The 17,488-nt window shown below is 42.9% G+C and overlaps 1 protein-coding gene across 1 annotated transcript in view; it reads right to left on the bottom strand.

Annotated features, from left to right (window-relative positions):
• Positions 1 to 11,931: 11,931 nt before the first annotated feature.
• Positions 11,932 to 17,488, bottom strand: part of KAT2A (lysine acetyltransferase 2A) — a 181,351-nt gene continuing 175,794 nt past the window's right edge. Inside the window, exon 18 of the mRNA XM_086924140.1 lies at positions 11,932 to 17,037. Within this exon, the coding sequence (XP_086780266.1) occupies positions 16,844 to 17,037 (194 nt within the window). The 3' untranslated portion in view covers positions 11,932 to 16,843. The remainder of the gene's footprint in view (positions 17,038 to 17,488) is intronic.

Below are 17,488 nucleotides of genomic sequence, written 5' to 3'. Positions count from 1 at the left end.
AAGGAGGGTTACCATCCAACTCCTGTCATGGAGGAGGGTTCTCAGTCATCTGAGTCATACTTTGCTGTCAAAGGGGCAACTTTTTCCTTCTGAAATGGGGCACAATAATGAGGTGGTTCCTCCTGCTTGACTTTTATGTCAAACTGGTGCTGCAGGTCATTTCTTGCCTGCTTAGACTCGCCTTGTTTGCGATCCTGTCGCCTACCTCCGCTGAATGATTGATTTGACGATTCCTGAAAGGAACGAGGAGAACCAGGATCGGGAACCTGGAACCTTTCAGGTGTCTTATATTCAAGTGGTCATGTGTATCATATCTATGCTCAGAAGCATCTGGTGGAGGCGAACGGCACTAGAATCAGACTTCTGTTGTTGCTGCCGCACATTTTTGGTGCACCCCTTTAAAGGAAAGACTGGAAGACCCTCGATCTCAGGAGGGGGTTTAACTTACGGCTGAGTAATGGTCAAATCTCTAAACTATTGTGTCCCAAGGATGAATAACATCCGCAATAATAATTGGCAACTGTTGTTCCAGGTCCATGTCCGCCACCGCCGCCAGGCGTTTGGCACTTGCAAGCGAACTGCTTCACCTTTAATCATAGCCAGAATCATATTGGAAACAACAGGGAACATGCCCACTAATTTCATCCCCAAATCCAGAGTTGAACGAGCCCCATGTTCATCCTGTACCTTCTTCAGAACGATCATGGAGGCTGTGCCAATGCACAGTGTATACACCAAAGCAAAAACCGTCCCACAGGTGGAGCAGTCCGCTAAAGGAGGAATCAGACCACTCGGCATACTCATTGTAAAAATCCTGTGTTTTTCAACATGAGATGTATGTGGAAAAACGGCCTCGATCTGTTCAAATTTTTGTGCGATCCAAAATGGCTAGTCATCCCCCCACAGGTGGAGAAGTCCGCTAAAGGAGGAATCAGACCACTCTGCATACTCATTGTAAAAAATCCTGTGTTTTTCAACAGGAGATGTATGTGGAAAAACAGCCTTGATCTGTTCAAATTTTTGTGCGATGTAAAATGGCTAGTCATCCCGATTTTGAGGACGTTTAAACATCACAGAGTTAATCATGACGAGACTAATCACAAGTCCTCCACCATGACCTGGTGCCGGCGAAGCAGCTCCAGCCGGAGCTGCCTGAAGTGCATGAGACAAACTGTATGACTCGTCTATGAAGATGAACCAACTGTGTGTACAATAGACTTAGCTCTACGATAGTTAGATTGAGATCATTAGGATGTGGTGGAAAAGCAGCCAAAACAGGCCACGTGGCCCCATCAATAGACAAGGGGCCCATTCGAACAAAAGAGACAGGGTGAGGAAGGCACCATTAAAAAAATGGTATGCTTCCAGGACGTCAATGGAACTTCAATTAATGCACAAGGACAATATCTGCTAGAGGAGCAGCGACCATGTAAGCGTCAAACAAATTATCTTTTGCATCCACTGCAGGAAATGTAACCCAAGAATAAAATACTTCACAGCGGTATTCAGGCCCTGCCTTAACCACGAAAATAATGTTAGTCCCTGCATTGGGGGCTCCGTGTTGATTTAAGTAAGCTGTAACCGCCGCGCTGTTAGGTGCCACAATAGCGACCGGTTGTGCCATGTGTATAAAAGAATGAACAAGTAAAACGGCAGCGTAATATAGTTCCTAAATACCTTTTCAACTTCAAGCTTGAAAAACCTATAGAAAAAGGGACACTCTACAAATATAGGAGGCTAAGCCCTTCCAGCACAGACGCTTCCAGGAACCGGTGAGAGGATATTGTGGACAAGCAAAAGTGCTACTCCGGGGTCACGAGAATAAGTACCAGACCAAATGTTGGCAGCACTACGTTGCAGGGATTCTGCCCAAAAACAAAGCTATGCATAGGCTCCTGGGACCTTAGTGCATAGGGACCGAGTCATCCTACCACCTTAGTTCCCATGAGCCCAGGACCAACTAGCTATAATGTCTCACTTACTCTCCTACTCACTCTCAGAGAAGCAAGTGATTAGACATCCTAGAACACAACGCTCCCAGATCGCTCAGGAATCGTGGTAGCAAGACACAGCCTTTTACATGCAATCTTGTACTTGTTCACAATAAGATCTGACAGAGACACAAACAAATTAACATTTTTTTATTTTAACAAATGTGCTCTAAGATGCAGTATATGTGCAACAACAAGCAGAAAAATGCATAATACACGTACAGTCAGCATAACGGTTAGTCCATAAATCACAAAAGGAGATGTCATCGTGAAAAGACAGTATGGTAATACCTCCCTCCCCTTGCATAGAAATAGTTTTATTATATATTAGAAGATCTCTGGACTTTGTTTACAGACCCCATACCTTACCTTTTAGAGTGTAGAACTACATCATAGGCGCTGTCTCGCTCTTCTCCCTGGAAAGGTCCCTCTCCAAGTGTGTTGAAACTATTCGTGTAGTTGAATAAGACCAAACCACAACTGCATCTGTATGTTTTGTCTAGGTGATCATGCCTGGCCAGAACAAAATAACAAGGGGCATTGTTTTTCGACCTTGCCCACAATGTTCAGACAAAATCCCAGGAACTTAAAGTGTGTGAACACAGCTAGGGGTTCTCATGTGAAAATGACAGACAGTTGCAAAATAAAGTCTTTTAGTAACGTGCACAAAGCAGCCCGCAATCTGCAGCGTCCTCATGCTAACTTAGAGAAGACAACGATATCCCCATGGGCCATATGACAATAAGTGTACACTTACTTTCCTGCAAATAAGGTAGTGTAAATTAACCATTGTGTATATATAAAAAAAAGGCGATTTCGTCAATTTGTGGGTTTCTCGTCAACTCCAAGTGAATGGAGAAGCAGGTCTGTTACGTTAACAATCAGGGAAGTTCTTTAACTTTAATCCCTAGAAACATGTATGAAACAAGCCGTGTTGTGAGGGGGCAGTACCACATGCTGGCACTGGGTGTCCCCTGGGACCTCTTTTGGCCACATACGGTACTGCACCCTGCAACATGGCCAAGGAAAGGATATGGCGCAGCGGTGAGAACTGCAGACTAGTGAGCTTGGGATCACGGTTCAAGTCTCAGAGCAGCCCGATTTTTTTTTTCCCCAGCACATGGATAGGTGCGCTATATAAATAAAAGCTAGAAATGTAAAATTACTTAAGAATATTGTTCCTTTGTAAACAGCAGTGGCCTCAGAGGAGTGATGGGGGTCTGGAGCAGTGCTGTGGAAGGGGTGTGGGGAAGGCCCAGGGAGATCAAGGAACCAATTAAATGAAGGGATGGGACAGCAAAAAAACGACAGAAGCTTCATTGCACAAGTAAACAGAACACTTAAGGAGCACAGACACAGCCCAACCCAAAAAAGAGTTCTCTATAAGTATAAATAACCTGAATAGTAAGAACATATGTAAGAGGGCGGGTCCTTAAGGGGGAGCAACCAAGGTTCTTAAAGGAGGAACTACTAAATGTATTCACCAATGAAAATCCAGCTTTTATAAAGAGCAGGAACCAATTAAAAAGATGGGCATATTTTTAAGCCCATATCCTAGATATAGCATGTCTCAAAAAGACAGCACAAGCGCTGCCTAGGCGAGACCTAAAAAACAAAAAATGAAATTGAAGTGGTGTGAAAGTGCTTTTTAAGGCAGAGACACCAGCAGCAAGTTGCTGTCTGGTCCTCTAAAAACAATAATAATATATTAAAAAGAAAACGACAATGAGGGAAGAAATAAAAACAAAACAAACCCAGGTGTAGAGAGGAGGTAAAAAGTAGCACACAAGGGTAAAAACAAAACAGAGTTTTTTTTGTTTTTTTTAGATATCTGGCTCGCCAACATGGGCTCCTTTTATTTTTGTGCCAGGGAAAGTTTTATGTTCCAGTCCGACCCGGACTGCATTGGTCTCCCTTAAGACAGAGTGATTGAAACTCATCATAGGAGCGTTTTAGTTGCCCTAAAATGAACTAGATTTACTTTCTCTGTTGCAGGTGCACAAAGCTTCCCATCTTTCATACCGAGATAGCATGGGCCGAGGAGAGTGGGGGATAGTGGGTTCTGCCTGCTCCCTGTGCATGGCTTACAGACAAGTTGGGAATGAAAGGAGGAGTGGGGGTAGAAAGAGCCAGCTTGCACCACTGCTGTAACTTCTTTAGTCCTCTTGTAGGGGACAAGCTGTAGAGTGCAAACCAAGGTCATGGAAAGATTATGGATACTGAAATAGAGCATCATGGTAAATGGAGCATACCATGAGCATCATGGTTCTCAGGAGCATACCATTTTTGGCACTTTGAAAAGCTCTTAATGACCTCTTACTCTGGTGAGCCTTCGCCCCGAGAAACCCCTTTTAAAATGAATGTGCAATTGGGGGCGGGTTGCAGGAGAGTGGGATCTGAGTTATGTGTTGAACAACAGTCCTCCCGGTTAGTAAGTTAACTACTTCATACTTCAGAGCTACGTGTTCTGTCCTGATGATGAGCTTACCACCTATTGACTCTGCTACTGTAGTTTCTATCTTGGAAATTAATGTATTACTTACTTAGAACTCCTGATACATGTACCATTATCAGATATACTTTTCATGTGAAGAATTATCCTATCATGAGAATTCTTCTTGGTCTGTCACACAATCGAAACCCAAGTTTGAATGTCATAATCTTTACAATCTAAATACACATCAAAGTTAAATGTTCAAAAATAGTTTGAGCACAACATGGTTTTAAGACCAATTTGCGGTTTTCGTAAATGTCCTCCATCAAACTCTAAGCAACTGTGCTTGGCAAAAGGAAAACAGAATCCACATAGCAAGGTCCTGGCTGCTGCAATATTGTATCACGATTTCCTAGAAAGGATACCTGATAAACAAGGGAAGTTAAAACTTGATAACCAAGATGGCCTCAGCAAACTCCAAACAACATGAACGCTCAGATACTGCTGGGAAATTTAGTTTGGTGTCAGGGCGCCGCTGCGTAGTTCAGCCTCACATCAGACAGCACCGATACTCTCTCCACCACCAGACTCTTCTTTTCTGAAGTAGGTGTGGAGTACCACCGAGCTAAGAGCAGTAAAGCATAACTTCTGACATGCTTCCTGGCACTGCACTTGAAACTAGGAAAGATGCAGGGGCTGCTCTTCCACTAAGGCAGAGGAGCATCGCCCCACAGTTAAAACAGTGCAAAGGGAAAAATAAAATGATATAACATTAGGTTATTTTCATTTTATTTTTTGTATTGCAGTTGCCACCAAGTTATAGCGGGGCTTCCCGTGTCACAGGGTGGAGTAGCTGATGCTGCACCTAAAGTGCGCATGACTATTTGGCCGTCCGTCTTGGGCTGGCCAAACAGTCATGCGCACTTTGCATGTTCTCCACCCAGGCTGAATTACAGCCTGGAAAGAGAACATGTCCAGGCTTCCACTCCCTCTCTGAGCCCAGCCGAACATCGGCAACAGTGGTGGCTGGCAATGATCAGGATGGCCAGGTGGGGGGGAAGAGGGTACATAAAAATGAATTAAAACGTACCTCCTGTCCATCTCGCTGCGTCCTCCTTCCTTTGCCCGAACAGGAAGGATCCAGGTAGCACCCACGCTCCCCTGAGCCAATCACAACGCTGCAAGGCAGTGATGGTTCCGAGCCCGTGGTTTGGCACTCCGACGGGGGTACGGGGTTTGGCACTCCGACGGGGGTACGGGGCCTGGGCATGAGAACATGCTATGTGTGTATGAATGTTTGGTTGGCCCGAGACAGCCGGCCAAACATTCATGCGCACGTAGGGAGTGAAAACCCATCCTCCCCTGCACTTTCAAGAAGAGCAGTCCTGCCTCACAACAAGAAAAAATAAAATGATAATAACTGAGTTATCATTTTCTTTTTTCTTACACGGCTAAACATCAGTGGTGCGAAGCTCCTCTGCCTTAGCGGAGGAGCCGCCACTGCTCGGCGCTCAGATCAATCACAACGCTATCAGCAGTGTCGTGATTGCCTAAGATAGTCTGGAAGCCTGAGCGCTTCCTGCAGAGGAGACGGCACCCAGCAAGTAAGTTTTATTTTATATTTATCTCCTATCCTCCCACATTCACCCGCCACCGCCCCCTACTAGCCACCACTGGAAAGATGAGGGCACCCTCCACTGGCTTAGGCGGACACAGTGGGCCCAAAGACACCATCAACTCTGGAGAGGTAGGCCAAAGACAGCACCGCCTCCACCCCCACCCCCGAACTTTGTGAAGTCGGTTGCATGCTTGAACAAAGTGATCACCTCCAACGCCGCACCGTCTCCCTGGCTGAAGATGCAGCTTGGACTTGGGTGCTGCCACACCTGAAGCGAAGGAAGCTTGAGTCACCACTCGGAATTAAGGTACAGGAACTTTCAATGACTGTGCAGAACAGAGAACTGTGGATAAGAACTGTCACTTCGAAAATCCACTTCTTTAAAGCCACAGATCAATAGTTTTGTCATTCTGCGCTTCTTTTTTTTAATAAAAACGTTTTAATTTTTACTAATTTGGGTTGGGGTCTTCACTAAGTGATTTCCTGATTCAAATGTTGGTACTGCTGATCCTCAGTATGCATTCTCTGAAGTAGACTGTGATCTAGTATTTTTCTGGCTCAGCATCACATTTGGATACATTGCCCGAAGGGGCTCACGAAAATACACCTAAGCTAGTCCGGTGTTCATTTTAAGCGAGGAGCGACAGCGGCCACTGTTCTGCTGAGCGTCTGAGCAGAGCTAGTAACAAAGATCAGTCCTGCAAGAGGACCCTGATGCAAGGCATGGTCAAGGGTAGCATTCACTCCCTATCACACTTACAGGGTATAGACGGCCAATTACAGGTAGAATTCAACGGTGTAGCGCGCACACCGATTTCTTCTAATGGACTGTAGTATGTGCAGTAATTTCTTAGATATAAACATTCTGTTGTGAAATACAGGTGCAGCTAATCTCTTGACATGTTTAACTGTATGGCACTGATCCAAGAGCTCCAGGCACCTATGGTACATGATGAGCTCAAATGTAGTACTAGCTCAGTTAACCAGCAATTAAAATTAATACTAAGGACTGAATGTACTATAGTGCAAGTGGGAGGACTGGTGCAGACATGTCAGTGTGTGAACTGCTGTATTGAATAATGTTACAAGCCTTTCTCCAGGAGGTGGGACGTGTGTTTGGTTGTCTGAGGCGGTAGGATGCACCTGAGCTTGAGATGGTACCTCACTGGAGCAGTTTAGAAGCTGTGTGTTAGGCAGCCCTAGAAAACCTGCCTCCCTCTGATGAGTGACACAGGACAAGATGTCCAGCACAAGCTTCTAACATATTTGAAGGCAAACACTTTATAAATGTGTGAAAAATTAATACTATAGATTGAAGATCGGATATAGAACTGGTGCAAACTTGAGTATGGGATCTACTCCATTGAAGAATTCAGGGTAGAACCACTGGGTGAAACCCTATGCTCAGGGGATTCTGGCATCACTAAGAGCAATGATACTGTCTCGAGTTCCAGCCTGGGTTGTGCACAGAGTGGTGCATTTCTCCATCTACAAAATCTAGGAGGTGTCCATTCAGGAGGTAATTGCTGGGAGAACAACTCTACAGATGGAGTACCTGTGAATCTTTTTTGCCACATTGGGGGAAAACATGTCAGACACCGGGTCTGATGGGTGTAAAACAGCATGGTGCGAGCAGAAGACACTGTTCTCTCTAAAGCAATGTTTCCCTGTAAAGGGCTCTGATACCCTCGTGGGTCATGTTCGCGCTATATAAAACTTTATAAATAAAAAATAAATAAATACTACCCTACAAAGGATGGCAGCCTGTCCTACACCAGACTGGCTTCCTGATGCATCACACACAGGTAATAGGGGATTAGGTTGCTCCAAGCGATCTGGCAGAAAGCATTCTCACTACGCTCACTATATTATAGGTAGTGTTAGGTATTTTATTTATTTATAAAGATTTTTTATAGAGCGAACATGACCCACGAGGGTATACTACCTCAACCATCTAATGTTTAATACCTATATATTGTAAAGCGCTCCGATACCCTTGTGGGTCATGTTCGCGCTATATAAAACTTTATAAAATCAATAAATAAATAATAAATCAGAGCGCTTTACAATATACAGTTATTAAACATTAGATGGTTGAGGTAGTAAACATACATTCGGTATGCGCCATTCAGTACAAAAGAGGTAGATAGTAGTATATGGATAGCATAGGTAGGAGTATCATTAAGATATACATCCATAGAATCACTGCAAAGTCATAATAGTTGAATTCATCTTTTTTTTAACATTCTTGAAATGCTGGTCACAATGCTTTTATTCCTTCTGCTAATAATTGCAGCTCATGTCTTTTACACAAGAATCCATTTGCGTCAATAAATGTTTGAGATGCAAATTTGTGTATTTCTTGTGCCTCCCTTTGGGCATGACGACGGTAACAACAAAAAGGTAGATCTGTTTCCACGATTTCTTTGGGGGAATCAGAGGGGTCATGTTTTGAGGTTGCAGACACCATGCGGTACCATGTCAGGTTTAGGAGGCGCACTGTGAGCTAGCCACAATTTGGGTTAACATTCAGATTTTTTGAGCTGACTCAGTCCCCCATATTTTGATGCATATGTTGTCCAAAAGCACAATCCTACTTAATTAGTAGGAAATGTATGACAGCAGAAACAGCAATCTTTTTTTTTTTTTTGGTAAACCTTTATTGGTACTTAAATAGTTACAATCAAAGCAGTTCGGACCATCATGTTAGGCCATCAGGACAGAAGCGGTTAAAACAAGACAAATAGTCCATTGCAGCACAAAGCTCTGCTCCTCAAATACGCGGTTGTAACCCAGGAAAGCATTATTACCAGAAGGTAGCAGGATTAAAGAAGGTTTCTTTTCAAATTAAATAGAAAGAGCAGGATCTGTGACATTACACTTAAGACATAACAAATCAAGGGATATTCGATAAGCAGGATATTCACAGTCCGGAATACTGTCGGTAAGGTATTTATGTTTCAGTACAGTACCAGGATAGTCAAAAAGCAATGCAATTCTCCCACCGAACAGTTCCAGGCCGCAGTTGACAAAGCATTTAGAAATCCACCCTCATTGTCCGAAATAAGAAGAGCATGCAGAGAATTATCTCCACGCAAATCCCAAGAAAGAAGAAAAAAGAGGAAAGTAAAGATAAGCCAAGAGCAACAAAAAAAAAAGAAGGCCATAGAAACGAAAAAGAAAGGAAGAAAAACAACAACACCCCTCCCCCATTCCCCCACCCTGCACCCCTGCATATGGCTACGGCCTTCCCCCCTAGCAGCGTGCCTGTCGCCCATTATATGAACCCGAAATATAGACAAGAGAATCAGAGAAAAGAGAGAGAGACAATAACACACCATAAGGTAAAGAAAGAAAGAGGGGAAAGGAAAGAAGATAACTAGCATCCCACGATAGGGAAAGGATAATATGTGGAGGGTTCCCGTTACGGGTTCCCCGGCCCCCCCCCCACCGCCACACAGCGTTTCAACTACTTCGGGAGTAAAGTCATGACATTGGGAACACCCACTTAAACAGGATAGTAGTAATAGCTCAGCATTTGAAGTCCCACAGTAAAAGTATAGATCTCCTCAAGTAGCAACAATGGCGCCCGAGCGTCCTCGACTCCCACAGACCCGCAAGATCAGAAGCACAAATTACACTACTCATGTAATGCTGGGCCGGGCTAGAAAACTACCAACTGGGGCACACAAGTCATTCCGGGAGAACCCAAAGCCTTTGCGATGTCCCATGGCGTGGTTCGCTCAACCGCCGTCCACCTTCACCCACGGAGCCAGTTATCCTTTAGTCGATCCATTCCGAGCCGCCAGGGAGTCTCTTAAAGGAGCATGTCCGCCTCTCAGCCACCATTAAATCGCATCCACATCCGGCCGCGGCTCCTCCACAGGGAACTGCGACATGTGCCCCACAAAGAGTGACTTACAGAGCTGGTGGCGGCTTACAGTAAGTCATCGATCCAAAGGCAATCAGGAACACCCTCACGCCACTTCCAGAATGTGGTCCTCCGGCACCCAGGGGGTATTCAATCGCCACCCCCGGTATTCAATACACTCGGCCGCCGCCATAACCAGTTAGAACCCATCGAGGCGCCACTTTCATAGGCAGCACCACCGAGGTGCAGTTAAGACAAGCTTCGAAGTCGCCGGCCCCCGCCAGACAGGGGAGCGTAGTTCGCCGGAGCCCCAACAGTAAAGCATCACACGTATGCCATCCTCTCCCACCACTGGCAGGCACATACAGGCCCCCCCAGTCCAAGAAGCACCACAGCAACATTGTACCCCCACCGGCTCCGGTGAGCCGTGGCGTAGGTCGCAGATCAGTGTAAACAAGCAAATAGTGTACCTCCAGGGAAACAAAGAGCAGTTCCCAGTGTCCCGTTGCCGATGGAATGTGCTGGGGGGGGGGGGGGCGGAGGGCGAACATCACAGATGGATAGTGCAGCACGTTGGTAGCGGGCTCCAGCGGTGTCCTGCTGGGAGTAAGTTGTCGAGGGGCATGTTGACCTCCATGACGGGAGACCGGCGTCTTCCGGGTCCGTGTGGCCGCTGTTGTTCAACTGGCGGCCGGAAGCAGTGCAGCGCGAGGTCCCGGCTGCTGGCATCGGGCGGGCCGCACCGCGCAAAGGAGCACACCTCCGTCCATGGATCCCGGAATTTCACCAGAATCAGGCGCCTCATCTCGGCGTCCCCTCCGACGCACAGAAGCTCCGTTTCAGCACGGGACAGGCGGTCAAATTGGGCGGTAAGGGAACAAGGTCGGCGGAGCCGGGACCCCGAGCGGCCATCTTGGTCGCCGGCCCAGCTCCGCCCCAGAAACAGCAATCTTGGTTGTTACCTGGATATTGGTTTGTTTCCAACATTAAAATAGGTTTGTTATTGAGAATAAAGGGGAGAGGGGTGAAGCTCCGATAGCCTACCTAAGCTCCTAACCACCAAGTTTGTAACCCATCCAATCCTACTTTATAAAAGAGTGTTTATACCCCGAGGTATTGTTATAGTGGTGAGCTATTAGTCTCAAAAATGTTCTAAAATTTCTCACCAATACAATAGATAAAAAGTGTCATATGCTGATCAATTCTATTTTGTACATGACAAATAAACGTGTACTGTTTAACAAGAATCATTTGATTTGAAAGAAAAAGTATATTTTCACAAATTTGTAAACAGTCTCATTCCGCTTTAATGTCCATCATTTTGATGATCACAAATTTAACAACCAAAATTTGCTTTGCGGATTTTAAGTCTGCTTCTCCATGACTTACATATAAACTAGTACTCCCTTCTAAACAATCAGCTAGTCATATTCTTCGTACATTTTATCACATGTTCAAGGAAAAAGGATACTAAATGGTTTCTCTTCTTGCTATAAAGACAATTGTAATACATTTGCAAAAACATTGACAATAGTCTACTATGTCATTCACCCTGTGATTATGTATCATGCTTAAAGATATGTTTTTTGAAGTGTTAAGTCTATGATAGGGTCATCGCTGACTTTAAGACAGTCATTCTTCTGAGTGTGCGGTACAATCAATGAATTACTGACTGTCAATGATATTGGGCACTATTGTTGTTCGCTCCCCACTACTAAAATACCTCAGGGCCTAAGTACGCAGTGTCATGTTCTCGCATGAATGTTTATAGAGAAGTCCGCAAAAAAAAGTCTGGATCTAAGTAATTATATTATGTATGGACTGGTTTGATAAATCAATCTCATGAACGCTTTTAGTTTTTTACCCAGAGTTTAGGGATAAGATGATTTTCATGCATTTTGTTGTAGTGACTGATATATATATTGATAACAGTAGCAAAGCAGAAGAAGCAGCATGGGTAACTACAGTCAAACATGAAAACAGCACAAAAACTGGCAATTAGGGTCCAAAAATATTCTTGTAAAAATCCTGTTTATTCACTTTATTCCAACAGATTTTGGAAACGCAATACGATAAATATATGAAAAGCACAATGAAAACAAGCATTGACATATTAGAACAATAGGTAGGAATCCAGAAAGTAATGCACAAGGCACATTCACAACAAAATAGACGCAAGAACACAATTTAACAAAAGAAATATATCTGAGACCAGCCAATTAATTTTGACCCTGTTCCAAAAGGAATCAACATCTACTGAGGGCAGGTCATTGCAAAAATCCTGCATCGTCGCTACTGCGAATTAAGCTACTATAGAGCCAGCATGCGACTTCCTCCAGCTTCTGATCAAACCCGTTTCACAAAGTTTTTGTGCACATGTTAAACAATACAAATGTGTTAATTTAGTTTCCATAGGAACCACACAATATGCAGTACAATCAAAAATGCTAAAATAGAAAAATATGAATGCAGGCGGTCCACATGAACAGTAAATATAACTTGTACTGAAATCATTTAATTACAGGATCACAGAATGTATACAATACTGACCAACAAACTGTGGCTACTGCAAGTAGAGTATTACTTGCACTTCATTTCGGTTTAAGTTCAATGGCTGAAATCAGCTATTGTGTGCGGTTTCCATCCTCCTTATACTTCATTATGGTAGTTCCAGAATGATCATATATTGTAGAACGGAATCAAGGAACACTGTGCTGCAAAACAGCGCTTCTGTGAAAAGACATTAGCTACTTGAACAAGAAAACTAATTGCACATGCTGCTGTGCAATAAAATTAGTGGAACAAGCCAGTCAAATGCACACTTTTGTCCTCCCACTGATGCTGCCTCAAAACCAGGAACTATTAAAGACCGTCACCACATTTCAGAAGGTCTGAAACATAGGTTACCAGACAGGGGAGTTTTCTAGCCAGTTCCACCCATACTGTTGACTTAACCCACCCCACCTTTTTTGGGTAGAGTGTGAAAATGGTCGTCCTGTGAATGATAGCTGTGTATGTACATTTGTTACAAGACTCATTAGAGGGACCAACTACTAGAAGTAAAAAGAAACATCCCAGCTAATGTTACAGGTGAAAATCTAAGCATAAACCTTGAAGGGTAAAAGGGTATACAGCAACGATGGCAAGAGCAAAAATACCATGACAACGGTTACTTAAAGCAGTGTGCCTCAGAACCTCGGTCTACAATGTCAAAGAAATGCAAAATACAGATAATCCTGGATTTCCTGGTTAATGCCCATTTGCCCTTTGGACAACCTGAACAGGAAAACAACTGCATGCATATTGAAAAAAATATACTTTCTTTTGGCAATTTTGCAATTGTGATCTGTAACTGGATCAAGGCCTCCATACCCAACATTTCCTAAAATTAAATTAGTGTATTTAAAGTGACCTAAACTTAAATTTTTCTGTAAGAGAATTTTTCAAGAACTATTGGATTTCAAAACGCCATTGAGACTAGATCAAAACCTATTCCACCAACTGAAGAGAGAGAGGTACTCATCGTCTCAAAGAGTTATAGGGCTATGACTTTCATTGCATACTTCTGGTGGAAACACTATCACCATGTCATAAGCACACTCAAATTAGCGACCGATCCAGTTATCTGGGGTAGCCTGATTGATCTATCTAAAGCGTCAAGAGACCGTTTCCAGGATTCAACACTATATAAATTCCTAGTAACATCATCATACTATTGACCTAGCCTGTAAAAGTATGTTGAAATCTTAAAAACACACTGTTACACACACACATGTTTTTCAGCAGTCGAAAACAAAAACTCAAATGAACAAATGGAGGAGGCGCAAGGAGAAGTACAGCAGGTTTATAAAACACACATACTTTCACATCAGGCAGGGGCGAAAGTCCCATTTCCTCCACTAGGACTGGGAGATTTCTACAGATATTTTCCGTAAACTATGGTGCATGCCTACCATGGTTTCTTCAGTGAAGAAAGACCAACAGGAGAGAGGTATCAGAGGAGGATGACAGAAGAGAGGTAGCCCCAAAAAGAAAAAAACAAGACCTCACCTACGAGTTTGTAATTGTTTGCAGTTGTGATGGGAAGTCTCCATGTGGTGTTAATTTGTTGAGCAACAATGTTAATCCTATGCACTTTCAAACATAAAATTAATGTAACAGACACGACTGGCGGATGTGATTCATGTATATATACACACCCTAATAAACTTGTGATCTGTGTACTTCGAGGAAAACGCCAAACCTTCTTACCATAATGGCCAGCAGAAGGGTCACTGCTTGGCCATGTTCACCCTGGAAAGAAGGTAAAAATGGACACAACCACTGTCCTTATTATATAAGTGGGGCGGCCTGAGGACAAGTTGTTAACATTGCAGCATAGACTCAAATTACAGAACTGGAAAACAAAAGTGGACGGTTGGCTAGAATGTGTATTCAATTAGTCAACCTCACTGCATGCAAGATTTTAAATGTACTTTTCAGATTATTTCTTATACGGATATGTTTCATACATTGTAACATGTTGATAACATGTAGTATTAGCTCTTCTTTAACACCTTATGAGAGGCTATTACTAAAGAAGAATGGGTCATTATGATTTCTTAATTTATGAAAGGCTAGCAAGCGTTTGACTCCTAGAAGGGGGTCAGAATCTCCTGGCTGCTTGTCTTGAGCCCAGGGATGCAGATAAGATTTCTGAAAGTTGTGGAAAAAAACATTTTCAAGGAGGAAAAAACGAACTATCTTTTCTGACAGGAGTATTTGTATAATAGTAAAAATAACTATTGGAATTTTTGGTGTGATTCATATTTTCTGTAGCTACTAATTGACACAATTGAAAAGCTCTGGAGCGCCTGAAGGTCAGATAGCAAGAATACAAGGATCCCGCAATGTAACATGGACCCCTAAGTACGGTTACTCCCAATTTCTTAATTCTAAATTAATTTGCATGATTCCCAGGTGTAAAAAAGGGAGATACACCTCTTATCTGAAGTACTGAGAAAGACAATAAGAAGCCTATACATGCATACAAATAAAGATACCAGGGCCCAAACTAGCAAGGCCGTGAACATTTCATTGTTGCACAACACAAAGTGTATTTCTGCTGTGAAGAGCAAGGGGCTGACTGGAAGGGTGGAGTGCACCACACAGGAATAACCAACAAACTAGATCTACAATAACAAAAGTAACGTTGAGCGAATGATTAAACTCAAAACAAAACTGATGCAGTTTACCTTAAGTCTTAGAAAAAATATATACCAAAAAGATGAAAGTAAAGTGCTCTTGTTCTTCTGGGATAGCCTTCAAGAGTAGCAATGGAAAATGTACTGCAAGCTGAACAAAACACATCTCAGGCAGGGCGCTACCAAGGATTCTGAGGCAGAAACTGGCAATTAAAATGTTTAGAATCCTAAAATGATTAGAGAAATTTCAAAAAAGTTGCTCCACAAAAGATTACTACTTGTGCGATTTCACTTCACATATAGACCTCAACATAGAGGAAAGAAAAGGTCAAAGCAGTTGTATCCTTTACCAAATTTTGGGGTAATTCACATACTGATGTTCTGCAATAAGACAAACAGTGCCAAAATACAAAGTAGCACTGGGCAAGCCTTAGCAACTTTTTTTTTTTGTGTGCAGATTGGACTTGTAGTATTTGGTTACACCTTACTCAAAATACCAAGGGAAGCCAATAGAAACATGCCTTTTTTATCACAATAGAGGCGGTGTTCATCCCATTTAAAAAACCTCTTCAAAACCTGTATTCCATTTATGTCTGAAAGGAGATTACAATGGCTTTCAATGATCGTCAAAACCTAAATTCTTACTGACGACCAATACACAGATAACTACAGGCTTTGGTAGTATTACTTTGCATTGCAATGGCTTGTGGAGCCAGATTTTGCAAATGAAAAATAAAGCAAAGCAGCATCTGTTACGTACCACGTTGAAGTCGTTGTGAGGCGTTGCTGAATTTGCAATTATTTCTCCTATCTAATCATCTACAGTATACTTGTCAATGCTTTACTGAGTTTAGAGGAGTCCAATATAATAGGACACAAAGGTCCTGAAGTTTCAAGATACTTATGCACATTAACTTAACACCCCAAATGCAGTTTACATCTATTTTATATATTAATTTTCATAATGTCAAAGCTCACATGTTATGAGGCGCCATACAAAAATTGTGTGACTTTTTTCTCAAAATTCAGATGATGGAAGACTGCACTTTGTGCTAACGGAAGTCAAGGATCTTAGCAATAATGACTTGAACATATCCCACATGACAAAAACTAGAAGAATGTCAGAGAAAGCAAAGCCAGAAATTGAAAAGTAAAAAGAGCTGATCCCAGACACTGAAAAACAGGCAAATATTCCTGTGACACCACTGTTGTCCCCACTTTGTTGATTAACACTGGGGAAAGACACTCTTCTTCCGGTCTTTCTACATAGCTTTCTGAACTGCCTTCTGGGCCTGGCAGCTACAATACTGGGGCTTGCTCTGCTGCAGGAGACAGCTTTGCTTCCCATGAAAGAATTTACCTTTCATCTACATCACCACGATGCTCCAAGTCTTACAGCCCTGGAAACATTGCATTCAATACTCTCAAAGCTGCAATTGTAAAAAATAAATTAAACGGGTAAAAAAGTGGCACCCACTGTAGAAGTAGGACATATCAAGGATGTCACCTGAGGGTGCCACATGGACACGTTACACATGCACTTAAGAGGTCCCCATGAAACCTTTGTCGAGTTTCCACCGAGCCAAAATTTGGAAGGGATTAAGTAAGAGGAGGCGGAGGAATGATGCTTTTTGGCAAGCTGAAAAAGTCTGGCCCCTCTCAAAGGATCGTGATTCTACTTTTCGGAATCTGAACCCAGACGAAATGGCACATCAGTTCAATCCCAATGCCCTTGGCAGAGCCTCTTCATTTGTCGATCAGGCCAAGCTCCTTCAGCTTGAAGTAGAAGAACTTCTCCAAAGTGTTGGCACACTTGCAGTAGTCACTGTCTGGCGGGTTGTACTCCCGGCAGTTGGTGATGATTCGCTGGAGGTCAGCTATAAAGAGCTTCCGGGCGACATAGTAACGATTTTTCAAGCGCTCCGTCATGGTCTTCAGGTCTGGAATGAAAACAAACAAAAATAGGGTGCAGAATAAATAAAATAATAAAGGATATTCCTATCTTATGGGTAGCAATGAGTGAATACTGATTTTATGAACAATATCACCATGACCAGAACAATTTAGATTGAAAGGAGAAGTTGAAATCTGACATGACTTCAGATGAAGACTAGGTGGTCATGCGTGGTCCTATTGGAGGAGTACAATCGCACTGATGATTTATGGAGTGCTAACATTCTGCCTGCTAATAACAATGTATTCAAGTTACTCGATGCATAGATTTACAATACGTATCGAATATAAGATGCATTTCTTCGATTTTATCAGATGGGATTAGTTGTTCAACCTATAAATCTGCGAACAGCTAATGTATGCCTGTCAAGGTCAAAGAATACTTTTGAGTTTACTTCAGTAGCAAGGCAGCAGTATTTCCTTCTGTTGTATGTACCC

Source organism: Lissotriton vulgaris, chromosome 5 (genome assembly GCF_964263255.1).
Source record: "Lissotriton vulgaris chromosome 5, aLisVul1.2, whole genome shotgun sequence".
Classification (NCBI taxonomy): domain Eukaryota; kingdom Metazoa; phylum Chordata; class Amphibia; order Caudata; family Salamandridae; genus Lissotriton; species Lissotriton vulgaris.
This window is presented reverse-complemented; position numbering and strand designations above follow the sequence as displayed.